Source organism: Muntiacus reevesi, chromosome 8, assembly GCF_963930625.1.
Source record: "Muntiacus reevesi chromosome 8, mMunRee1.1, whole genome shotgun sequence".
NCBI lineage: Eukaryota > Metazoa > Chordata > Mammalia > Artiodactyla > Cervidae > Muntiacus > Muntiacus reevesi.
In genome coordinates, this window is record NC_089256.1 from 43,403,188 (window position 1) to 43,415,940 (window position 12,753).

The following is a 12,753-nucleotide window of genomic DNA, read 5'->3' on the forward strand; positions in this document are numbered from 1 at the left end:
CTGTAGTGTGGTGGCCTAGAGAGACTTTGGGAAAGAATAGTGAATAGGACAGTTTCCAGTGTCTGCCCACTGTCCTCTATGCCTACTCCCAAGAAGAATTCAAGTCACACCCTCCAGGGGAAAGTTGCCTGGGGATGACATCTAGAGTACAGCTCTATGAATGGGTATGAGTTCTTTGATTACTCATTTACCCCTCAGCTTGACTGGGGCCTGGGTATTCTCTCTCTGCGTCATGAGCCTGGCTCCTCTCTCTCCCCACATCTGCTTATTTACTCAATGGAAAACAGGTTTTCTGCTCAGTCTTTCCAGTTCTCTCTGGGAGTCTAGGCCACAATACACCCGAGGGGCCAGCTCTCTGGGCCTCCTCAGTTCCAGAACAAGTGTCCTGTCCCATGGACAGCCCCATGTTCAGGTCTGTGACCAGCTCATGGCCTCCTAATCTGAGTCTATCCAAGTTATTACTTCTTTGGTCCAACCCAGACACTCCTTTCTTTTTCCTTCTCATTTCTTCCTCTAACTTTTCTCTCCCCCATGTTCTTTGTCCATGTGTTTTACTCCAAGGCCTTATTATTGAACACAAATATCATGGTAACAACTTTCTCTCTAACTGTAGTCCTCTATCCCCATTTATTCTATGGAAAGTCAGCTCTTGTGTCCACAAAACCAAACATGAGTGATGCACACTGCAGCTGCCTCAGCACACCCCTGGCCAGGGTTCTCATTAGTGTTTTCACTTCTAGTCCAAGAGGCTCAGAAGCAAAGCTGGAGGTGGGCCGTGAAGAAAAGTGGAACCATGCTGACCTCGTGCACTGTGGAGAAGTTGACTCTGCATCTACAAATTCCATCACTGGTGCAGATGAGGAAGAAGAGGGTCCCCAGATTTGCCGTGTATGTGGGGACAAGGCCACTGGTTATCACTTCAATGTCATGACATGTGAAGGATGCAAGGGCTTTTTCAGGTAGAGTTACCTGTCAACTTTTCACCTACCTGCTACCTCTCACAAAATGGGTCACATCTAACTGGGACTCTGCCATTAGTTCCCTGGGCACCATCTCAGGGCCTCAGCTTCAGAGGACCAGGTTCAGAGTGTGGGCTGGTGGCCCATCCAAAGGCCTCCTAATTAGTCTCAGGAGAACCATTAACATCTGAGAGGAAATCTTCATCTTCTATTTTCCCACTCTGCTCAGGAAAGGCCCCTTTCCATTAAGATCTCCCTTTGTTTCTCCATGTGCTCTTGAATAAAATAGCAAATACATCAAATGAGTCCATAAAAGAGGAGAAAGAATTTGAAAATCCACAAAATTCAAGAGTTCAAATTACTCTTAAGGAGTGGTGTTAAGTAAAGAATGGCATAAAATAAGTGAAGAATATGACACACCGGCTCACCTAGAAACAGAGATCCAAAATATTAAGGACTAAAAAGTCCCAGCTCACAGAAAGACAGGCCCGAACAGAAGGATCATGTTGCTCAGCTGAAGAAAGAACAATGACACTGCTCGGTGCAGGCTCAGACCATGAGGGTAAGAAGCCAGCCAGGAGAGGAGGGAGGGCAGCTCGCCCTGCAGGGGCACACTTGGGCCCCTCGTGCATTCTGAGGACAGCCAGCTGACTTGACCTCTGCAGAGTTCCTCCTGATGGCTGGACATTTAAATGGAAACGGACCCCAGCACCAAGATCCAGCTTGCAGTCCCGTCAAAGCTGGGCCGCCAGTCAGTTGGGTGCAGGGGGGAGCCCAGTAATGGGCCTAACTGGGACCTGGGTATTCTCTCTCTGCATTGTGAGCCTGGCCCCTCTCTCTCTCCTCATCTGCTTATCTACTCAATTGAAAACAGGTTTTCTACTCAGCCTTTCCAGTTCTCTCTGGGAGTGGGGTGTCCAGGCCAGGAGGAGCCCAGTGATGCACTGCAGCAGCCGAGGACCCACCCACCTCCGCCCCCACTCCCGCCCATAGTAAGGAAACCCCGGTTTAGGAGCTGATGTGGTCACATTTGAGGCCCCAGGGGTTAGGTCAGCTCAGGAAGCTCTCATGATCCAGGGAGAAATGGACATCCGTGTGGGTCACTGTCAGCCTGTGCTCAGCTACAAGCAACAACTCTCCACTCACGGTGTTGAACAACAAGGAGAACATGTCACCTCGCATAGTCTAGAAGTCTGAGGCCTTCAAGGGGTTGGTGAACCCAGCAGTCAGACCTTTTTCCTCTTCTGCCATCAGAGAGTGCCTTCCCTGCCTGCTCCACTGAGGGCAGCAAAGTGCCAGGGATTCAGGCTGGGAGCTACAGGGCTCAGCTGAGGAATAGAAAGGTCCCTCTTGTCCTCTAAGAGCAAAGAAATCTTCCCCAGAAGACCCTTCAATTCACATCACCTAAACCAGGGCCCCAGCCAACTCTAGAGCAGGTCACTAGCAAGGAGCCCCAGACAGATCCCTGAGCTGAGCGTCCACCAATGAGGCCGCACCACAGTGTCCACACTGGCCACACAGCAGTGTCCACCTCCCGTGTGGATGCTGAGCTGGGCGTCCACCAATGAGCAGGAAGGACACCGGAGCCAGACCTGCATTCTCCCTGTGGCTCACAGTAGGGGTCAGAGCTTGGATCCTGGTATCAGGCAGACCTGAATTCAAACTTCAACCTGTCCTCTACCTCGAGGACATTGAGTGCTCTTTCTTCTCATGGACTCCATTTCCTCATCTGTGCCAGGCAGATGACCAAATGAATTTCGTAGGGTTCTAAGAACTAAGTTTGCAAAGCTCTGCACAATCTGTAGCCCTGCATCCAATCCACAGTATGGCTGATAAACATGGGCTCCTTATCCCAGTCACCCAGGAGTCTCTTACCCAGCAGGGGAGCAGGTGGGGCCTGAGAAATACACCCCCTGGCTGTCTGGCTCCTGGCCTCAGGTCTCCTGGATCAGCCCCCAGGGCCCACTCAGTAGCCACAGTCCATTCTTCATTTTTCACACTGCTGGACCAGAGCCAGAAGCCAGATTCCAAAGGAGAATTTGTTTCTATCTATTCAGCTGTGAAAATTGGGGGCAGGGGGATAAATTTCGGGCCCCACTGACTGGGTCTTCTGGCGAAGTGCAGGATGGCTGGGCTGTGGGGGAGGGTGTGTGTGTGCTGGGGTCTCTAGAAGGAATTTACCACCTTGTCTCCCATCTGGTGCAGCTGTCTGGGGACATGTGGACGCAGCACCCATACACTCCACTAATATGGGGCTCTGAGCTTCTCTGTTCCCCTGTGGCAGTCAGCAAGGGGAAGCCTTTTTCCAGTGAGGTAGAAAGTTTCCCGTAGTGTACCCGGTCCTCTGGCCTCCCAATCTAGAATGGGGCAAGATTTCCTCCAGTTCCCTCTTCCAAGGAGAAATCGAGGAAGAAGCCACCTCCACAGAAACTTGGCCCAGTTCTCCTGGGGTTCCTGGGGGTTAGGAAGAAGGGGAGAGGGTGCGGGCCTCAGGGTGCTGAAGCATCCTATGACGCTGCTCCGGTGCAGGCCCTGAGCAGTGTCCACCTCCCGTGTGGATGCTGAGGACAGTCTAGTTCCTGGCTCCCATCCTCCAGCAGGCTTGGAGGCCTCTGGGCACCCACAGAAGTCTGAAGAGCCCTGGTCTGTACCTTTCCTATGAAGCCCACCCAACTCAGAGGCAGAGGCAGAGCCCACAGAGGGTGTGACCAGTGTCCGTGTCAGGGGCGGACAGGAATCCAGGGTGCACAACGCGGCCTATCTTCTGCTCTCTGTCCTCTTGCAGGAGGGCCATGAAACGCAATGCCCGGCCCCGGTGCCCCTTCCGGAAGGGCACCTGTGAGATCACCCAGAAGACCCGGCGCCAATGCCAGGCCTGCCGCCTTCGCAAGTGTCTGGAGAGCGGCATGAGGAAGGAGAGTGAGCAAAGGCTGTGGGAGCGGGCATGGGCGTGTGAGCCGCGGTGTGCACGAGAGCATGCATGTGCGCGTGCACACAGGGGCAGACGTCAGTCTGAGGCCCCTGCCCATCCTGGAGGGACAGGAGAAGTGGGGTGTTTTCTCCATTCTTTGTTCTGGGAGGCCTGCTTCTCTCTGGCCAGGGTCGTGCTCCACTCTCCCCTCAGTTGTGTTTGCATGATTGGTTTTGTGCCCTTCCTAGGTGTTTTAGTAAATTAGGGGATGTGAATTGGGAACGAGAAGCTGGAGACTCCTGGTGTGCTATGACCTGCACCTTCTACCAGTGGCCCAGACCTAGCATCCTCAAGGAATTGTGTGCAGCCAGTGGCAGAAGGGTTCTCATTTCCCCTGTCCAGCTTTGGTATAATTGTGCTCCCAGGGGCTCTGAGATAAAAGAGCATGGGAAAAGGCTGGAAGCTTCCAAGGTGTCTCAGTCACAGAGGGACATGAGACCTTGGGCAGCCTTTAAAGGGCCAGGTTCCCTGGGCATTGGCAGAGAGCCTTTCCTGCAGACCAGCTGTGCCTGTGGTCCCCTCCCCACCAGGACTCCCTCCCCCAGAGCTTTGCTCTGCACACACTAGTGGGCTCCATGAATTCACGGATGACCTTAAAGCCCCAGGCTACATAGGAAGTGGCTAGAGAAGATACATCTTGCTAAGTAGTAGCCCAGTTCTCTGAGACCCAGAGATCCTGGGAGACTCTCAGGAGTCTTAATGGTATCTGATACACCAAAAAAAAAATAATTGGGTGCATTTATGAAACAACTATTACATAGCAGCAGTTATATTAGGCACTTCCCATGCAGTGTCTCATCCTAAGAGCAGTGTGAGGTGAGCACTGTCACTCCAGCTTACCACAAAGGAAAGAGAGGTGAAGAAGCCCATCAAGGTCACCACTACAAAGTGGCAAGGCCGTCATTGAAGCCCGTTGCCTTAAGATCCAGAAGCCACAGCAATTCCCACTGTTCCACGGAGTTGTCTTGAACCCCACAGTCACAGGCAGCACACCCGTCCTTCCCCCAAAGTGTTTCTCCAGAGGAGTCCAGAGTCCTGAGAGTCTGGAAAAGGGCAGGATTCTTGTCACCAGTCTGTCCCCATCCTCTGCTGCTGCTTGAGTCTGCTCCTGACTGTCCTTGCAGTGATCATGTCTGATGCGGCTGTGGAGCAGAGACGGGCCTTGATCAGGAGGAAGAAGAGAGAACGGATTGAAACTCAGCCCCCTGGAGCCAAGGGTCTGACTGAAGAGCAGCAAATGATGATCAGGGAGCTGACGACTGCTCAGATGAACACCTTTGATAGCGCCTTCATTCATTTCAAGAATTTCCGGGTATGAGGCTTTTGAGATGGCTCAGCTCCTGTGCTCGCTCCTCAGGACCCCAATCTCATTCCCAGACTTTCAGGAGCAGCAGCAGCACCTGGGAACTTGTTAGGAATGCAGATTCTCAGTTCACCCCTGAATCAGAACCTTTGAGGGCAGGGCCCAGCAGTCTGTGCTATAAGACCCCTCAGGTGATTCTAACTTATGCTCAGGTCTGAGACACTCTGTTCTCTCCTTCCATAGCCTGTAGAAATGGAGTCTGAGTCAGAAATGGAGTTATGGACAGCTGAGTTGCCCCAGGGTTGCTGGCATTCAGGGCTTTATGAGGTTGCAGAGTGGGCATGACGTTTGTGAACTGGTTTTACTGATCCAGGAAACTTCAGTGCCCTCAGCCATGGCAGCGTTGTCTGACCCTAGTGCCCTCTTTCACCTGTGCCCACAGGTATCTTGTGACCCATCCAGTTCAGAGAACGTAGCCAGTGGCCCCCAAAGTCTGTTCTTTCCATCTCCAGCTCCCAGATCCTTTCCTGAGTTTCTTGAGTGCAAGTTCAGGGACGCTTGGGACACACTCCTCGATGGAGGCCCCCTCACCTTCCACCAAAGCAGGAAGCTAACCCATCTCTGAACAGACAGGAATGTGAGGGATCGTGAAGTCAGAGATCCTCCAGAGAGAAGAGAAGAAACCAGTGCTCTGTGTGTGGGGGTGGGGTGGGGTTGTACAGGCCTGCCTCTGTGCATCCTCTCAGGGAGCATCTGTGGTTGTGTGCGCCTGTCTGGGAACAGGGAAAATTCCTTTGGGAGAATATACTCTGTCTCCTCTCTCTTCTCTCCAACTTCCGGCTCCTGCCCCAGCTGCCAGATGTGCTCAGCAGTGGCCGCCAGATTCCAGAGCCTCTGCAGATTCAGTCCAGGGAAGAAGCCGCCAAGTGGAGGAAGATCAGGGAAGATCTGTCTTCAGTGAAGCTCTCCTTGCAGCTGCGGGGGGAAGACGGCAGTGTCTGGAACTACAAGCCCCCAGCCGACAATGGTGGGAAAGAGATCTTTTCCCTGTTGCCCCACATAGCTGACGTGTCCACCTACATGTTCAAAGGCATCATCAACTTTGCCAAGGTCATCTCTTATTTCAGGTAGGACACAGGGGCTGGGTGGACAGTGTGGAAAGGAGCAGGTTCAGAGCATCTGGGGTAGATTTCTCTGAATTTGTAGGATGCTTGTGCCAAAAGATACTCCTTTACCTCTGCCCCCCAGGGCACCTGGTCATGTGGGGGAGTGGAGCCCTCGCTGTCTCTGTGGCTCATTAGCTTTGTGACTGTGGCCTGCCATTTAACCTGTGGCTCAGCTGCCTCATCTGCTAGACTGGGGCTAATGATGCCTGCCTTGCAGGGTTTTTATGTGAAATAAGAAAACCTCTGGAAGAGCTCTCAGCACATATATGTGGATGTTCAGAGAGTGATGCCCCTTCCCCATTTTCCTGCCAAGGGGTGGGAGTCACAAGTTGATAGTTCAAGAGCAATGGAAGAGTTGGAAGGAAAAGGGAGGAGGCCCATAGAGAGAAGAAGAGGGCTGGGAACAGATGCTGTGTCGCCAGCAGTCCACAGCTAGAGAAGGCTGAGAAGGAGGACGATGGGCCGGGACTCCCAAAACTAGGCATGTAGGCACCAGCCACTGGGCAACCGGGGTGACTGAGAAACTCTGGACCCTACTACTGGTGTGGTGGCAACCACAGCCCCACAATAGGGAGCCTGTCACAGTGTGAAGTAGCACCGGGCGTGTCTTCCCTGGGGTTAGGCCCCCAGGCCGGGCCTGGGCAGGTGGAACTGAATCACACACGGAGCCCTGACTCCATCCACTGGCAGAGGGCAGGTTCTTTTCCAGGAGCCCATGGGTTCTCCTGTGGGTGACAGGCAGGACTTATTTACTGGAGTGAGGGTGGTCACAGGCTGGAGTGGGGTTCATATTTTGGCAAATTAGGTCACGGAGCAGGGAGAGGGACCCACTTTCACCCGTGGGCCCAGCAGATCCCCCTTGACCATCCGGTGACCCAGGACTTAGCGCCAGGGTGGGAGGGCACTCATTTCTTGTGACGATCAGCTTTGAGCACAACCACCCCAGGAAGCAGGCGTTACTCTCAGCTTCATTCCACAGATAGAAAACTGAGGGTCACTAAGGTTAAGGCAGGTGCATAGGATCTCAGTTAATCAGAGAGGCCAGCTTCGGAAGCATACAGCCTTCAGAGCCGGCCCCCTGCCGGGTCCTGGGTGGGGCACTGTGGGGGGACACAGCAGGAAAAGATCTACTTTGTGGTATTTGTGGCTCAACCTTGCAGATCTAAAAGAAGAGGCTAAACTCCTGAGGAGACCAAAGCCAGGCACAGGTCCTCTTCAAGAACTCCCTTCTGGGCTTTTAGGTAGAATTCCTCCATTAGTTGGGAGGGCTTCCCTGGTGGCTCAGATGGTAAAGAATCTACCTGTAATGCGGGTTCGATCCCTGGGTTGGGAAGATCCCCTGGAGGAGGGCATGGCAACCCACTCCAGTATTCTTGCCTGGGGAATTCCCATGGACAGAGGGGCCTGGTGGGCTATAGTCCATGGGGTCGCAAAGAGTCAGACATGATTGAGTGGCTAAGCACAGCAGCCAGGTAGGAAGTCACTGTGTCAATCTAACACAGGGAATAGAAGCAGCCACTGTGGCTGGGCCTGTGCTGTGTGGGGTTGGGGTTCAGGGAACTCAGTCTGCCTGGGGAGGAACAGTAGACAAGGCTAATTCAAAACAGACAGCAGGAAGCAGACTGCCCCGCTGCATGGCACTCACGCTGAGGACTGGCGCCTGCAGAAGGACTGCTCTCCGGAAAGACCTCTAGGAGGCATAGGGACTGCTCGGCCTGAAGGACTAGCAGGATTTACTTAAGTGAAGCTAAAGGGCTTCCCTGGTGGCTCAGCGGTAAAGAATCTGCCTACAGTGCAGGAGACCTGTGTTCGATCCCTGGATCCGGAGGACCCACTCCAGTATTCTTACCTGGAGAATTCCATCAACAGAGGAGCCTGGCGGGCTACAGTCTATGGGGTTGCAAAAGAGACATGACTGAGCGACTAAAACACTTCACTTCACTTCAAAGGTGTAACCATTCCAAATGGGGAAACCTAGGCAGAAAGTATGGGCCAGGGACTAGGAGCCCAGGCTGTGCAGGGAGCTGGAGGAGAGGCGGCTGGGCTGTAAGGGGCCCGGACACCCAGCCACATCAGCAGTGGAGAGTCCCTGAAGGTGGCAGGGGCCCAGAGGAAGATGGCAGTGAGGAGGACTCTGCTTGCTGGTTGGTGAGGGGGAGAAAGTGGAGGCAATTCGAAGGCTACTGATATCGTGCTCAGGGGCAGGAGCCCATCCTACCTCTTCCGTTCGCCACCCCCACCCTGATTCAGAATTATAAGAGTGGGTGGTGGCCGGTGGCAGCTTCCTTGGAAGCTGGCATTCCCTCCTTATCCTTGCTGCCAGGGACCTGCCCATAGAGGACCAGATCTCCCTGCTGAAGGGGGCCGCCTTTGAGTTGTGCCAGCTGAGATTCAACACGGTGTTCAACGCAGAGACCAGGACCTGGGAGTGTGGTCGGCTGTCCTACTGTGTGGAAGACCCTGCAGGTGCCCGAGAGATGCCTGTCTGTCCTGGCAGAGGGTGGGAAAACAACCGTGGAGGGAGGAGAGGAGCCACACCAGGATCTGCGGGTCCTGGGACCGCAGTGCAGGAGATCAGGCCATGGGAAAGGGGGCCTTGGTGAGGGAGATCTGGGTCCTGAGTCAGTTTCCTGAGAAGTGGACCCCTCCAGCCTGCACCCACCCACAGGTGGCTTCCAGCAACTTCTCCTGGAGCCCGTGCTGAAATTCCACTATATGTTGAAGAAGTTGCAGCTGCATAAGGAGGAGTACGTGCTTATGCAGGCCATTTCCCTTTTCTCTCCAGGTGAGAGCCCCACCTGCCTTGCCTGGCCTCCCCTTGCCTGCTTTGTTTCCCCAGGCTTGCTCACACCCCGTCAGCTTCAGCCAAGGGCAGGGGCAGCATTCCTTCCTTTGCTTTCCCCAGGGAAGTTTCCTGACTGATGACCTTGCCCTCCATTCACTGCTCAGCCAGGATGGGGACTCCAGCTGTTTGCTCTCAGGGTAGCAACACCTTCACTTCCTTGCCTGGGAATCCTTGGTTCTCTGGAAGGTGGTTGGCTAGTTATTTGTCCCCTCTGAGATGGACCAAGCCTATCTTGGCCCCCGTGGCCTTTCCCTCCTCACCAGACCGTCCAGGTGTGGTGCAGCGCCTCGTGGTAGACCAGCTGCAGGAACGGTTCGCCATGACCCTGAAGGCCTACATCGAGTTCAACCGGCCCCAGCCCACCCACAGGTGAGCAGCAAGCAGGGAGGGTGTGAGGGGGTATGAGCCTTGCCCCCAGGGCCCTGCTTGTCCTGTGGCAGCCTCTGATTACCAGGGCTTTAGGGCCCTGTTTTGTGGCCTTCACTGAGGTCTCCTACACAGTCAACTAGAACTACTATTTGTTGAGAAGAGCCAGCCCTGGTGCCAAGCAGTTTACATGCACATCATATTTAATCCTGAAAACAGTCCCATGCAGCAAGTGCTACCATATCCTGCCAGGGACTGGAGGCTCAGGGTGGCTGACCCCGGGGCCCACAGCCAGACAGGTGGGGTCAGAGGTAGGTCCTTGCCGGCCAAGTCTACAGCCCACACCCTGGAGCACTAACTGCCTAACCACCTCCCAGGACAAACTCCAGGTAACAGGGGAGGAAACTCCTTGGTCCTGGTCACCCAAGGGAGGAGGGCTGCTTGTTCAGGGCTTGGCCAGGCAAGGCCTCCCACCCCATTCCCTGGGCCCCAGCAGCCCTTGTGACCTGGTACCAGGCTTGGGCCGTGACCAGGGAAGGCCAGCGCTGGGTGTGCCTGTGCGAACGTCAAACCTCGGGTCCTTGCTGGGCCTGCTGCAGCTGGCTCTTGAGCTTGGCTTCATGGGATGCTGGGTGTCTTGCTTTGCCCAGTCCTCCCCTGTATGGAGCCGCGAGGCATCGTGGGGAACCTGAGGCATTAGGTGTGTCTCAGACGCTGGATCCCAGGCTAGATCCAGGAGGGGGATTGCTGCCGGCAGCCCCTGCCTCCACAGCTTCTCCCCTTGGTCCTGATGCCCGTTCATTAGCCATGGCAGTGAGGTTCCCCCCAAACTGACCTGTTCATGCAGTGTCTGGAATGCCTTGTTTCCCCACGACGTCCCTGTGTGCGGAGACTCAAGCCTGGAGGAGGGGATGTGGGTGGGGAGAGTGGTCCACACCTCAAGGGTGCCAGGCTGCTCTGCCCCCTTGTCCACAGACGCTGCGGAAGCTTAAGGAATTCAGCCGAGCCGTGTCTCTTGGCTTACTCGAGAGGTCCTGAGATGAAAACCCTCAAACGTGTGCAATTTCAGAGGGGCTCCAGCTTTGGGGGTGGGGGCAGGGCGGGCTGTACCGCCAACTATTCCCCTGACTGGCCGGCAGGTTCTTGTTCCTGAAGATCATGGCCATACTCACCGAGCTCCGCAGCCTCAGCGCCGAGCACACCCAACAGCTACTGCGCATCCATGACGTTCACCCCTTCGCCACCCCACTCATGCAGGAGCTCTTCAGCACCACAAATGGCTGACTGGCCGCCCCAGGGCAGCCAGAGCCTGGGCCCTCGGAGCCGGAGCCACCATTCCTGGGGCTGGACAGATGGACGCCGACAGTGCGGACAGGTCCTGCTTCCCCAGGGGTCTCCAGAGACAGCCGTGATGATGGCGGGCTAGCGTTCCTCAGCCCCCAGCTCGGTCTGGGGAGAGCCAAGCCCAAGTGCCTTACATGGAGACTGCGCTGGCCCCTAGGTCAGGCCCTTAGAGAGGCAACGCACCCTCTCCCCTAGAAGAGGCCCTGGGTCTGGGCATCTAGTGTCATGGTGGGAGAGAGGATAGGATGCCTGGGGCTGGGGCATCTGAGGGTCTGTGCCCACATCCAAGTTCATTAGCTTCTTGGGTTTTTTCACTGCTTCATCTGCTACCCCACACTTGCCAGCCATTCCCAACCCACAACATCCAGTCCCAAGTTGCTCTGTGAGTTCCAGGCCTGTGTCCTCTAATGCAGGTGCATTAGAGTTGAGGGAGTCCTTTAGAGAGAGGCCAGAAGGCCTGCACTGTCACAAGCTTGTCATAACCTCTTCTGTGTATTCTCCCCTCCTTCTGTTTCCATTCATGAAAACACATCATTACACACTGACAATATGCAACCTGCCGTGGGGAGTACACGCTGACTCAGACATGGATCCTGACCTTGATGGGGGTGTGTGACTTGATGCAGGTCAACTTCACAACCAAACTGGGGCTGGTTCCTCCTGAGACTGGAACACTGAGGACTCCGTGATGAGGCTATATGGATGGCAGTTAATAAATGTGTTCCTGTTTACACATGTTTTCAAAGCTAGAGTATGAGAGCCTCTGCTTTATAACCATTTTGAGTAAAAATGTTTCTGCATTTTTCGCAAATTACATTTTCATTAACTTTACACAGGGCATCCCATACCTAAGAACCAGTCTTATCACATATGATCCTATGGTTAATGTCAAATCAAGGCAAGAGGACTTAAATAATTAACTTTCGGTTAGAGACTTAAACTTTTTTGGCCTTCCTTTCTGGGGGAAAAAGACATGTGGGGATGGTGAAAGAGAAATATATTTGTATATATTTGTTTTTACAATACATATTTTACTATTGCCCTTTACGTATCTGAAGACTGTTGGTGTGAGAACATAAAAAATGCATTAACTTGGCTTGTTCATAAAAATAATTATTCCATACAAAAATTTTACATATCATTCAAAATGTAGTAATTTTAAATGATTAATATTTTTATGCAAATGAAGCTACAAGTTAACTGAATTTTAAGGAACAGATATTCACTTTTACCATTTTTCAAGGTCACACTTGGAGAACTTAAGTCATTGAGACTATACATCAAAGCTAACAAACATATTCTCTGTCACCCCTCCAGATTCCCCAGCCTCTTCTGCATCAAAGGGATGTAGAACACACTAACTTTTAGAGAACAATCTGAGGGGAAAGTTCTTCTTCCCAAACACATTGCAGATTTTGCCCCCAGTGTCTAATTATATTTAGAAATATAAATATATTCCTGTATCATATACACCTCTTCTTTCCCATTGAAATAACTTTGAGTGTGCTATTCACTCAAGAGCCTGAAATGGTTGTTAAGTGTAGACTACGGTAAGAGCAAGGTGATTAAGGTGGGATGTAGAAATGCCCATTCCCAGTATTGATTTTAAAAACATCCAGGCAGTTTCACAAACATTGAATTGATATGTATGTATGAATTACACATATTATAAAAACTAAGGGTAGTCCAAGCGCAGTTAAGGTTCAAGGTTAGGTGCACCAAAGAGGTCAAGCAGGATTCTTCCTTTCAGCAGCTTTGTGCATGTTCAGTTTATAGGGCTAGGAGCCAAAGTCAACTTT

At 53.1% G+C, this 12,753-nt stretch overlaps 1 protein-coding gene across 1 annotated transcript in view; it reads left to right on the forward strand.

Annotated features, from left to right (window-relative positions):
• Positions 1 to 11,726, forward strand: part of NR1I2 (nuclear receptor subfamily 1 group I member 2) — a 31,548-nt gene extending 19,822 nt beyond the window's left edge. Inside the window, exons 2-9 of the mRNA XM_065942820.1 lie at positions 741 to 959; positions 3,745 to 3,878; positions 5,055 to 5,242; positions 6,086 to 6,360; positions 8,723 to 8,865; positions 9,068 to 9,184; positions 9,508 to 9,613; positions 10,750 to 11,726. Coding sequence (XP_065798892.1) covers positions 928 to 959; positions 3,745 to 3,878; positions 5,055 to 5,242; positions 6,086 to 6,360; positions 8,723 to 8,865; positions 9,068 to 9,184; positions 9,508 to 9,613; positions 10,750 to 10,894 — 1,140 coding nt within the window. The 5' untranslated portion in view covers positions 741 to 927 and the 3' untranslated portion in view covers positions 10,895 to 11,726. The remainder of the gene's footprint in view (positions 1 to 740; positions 960 to 3,744; positions 3,879 to 5,054; positions 5,243 to 6,085; positions 6,361 to 8,722; positions 8,866 to 9,067; positions 9,185 to 9,507; positions 9,614 to 10,749) is intronic.
• The last annotated feature ends 1,027 nt before the right edge of the window (positions 11,727 to 12,753 follow it).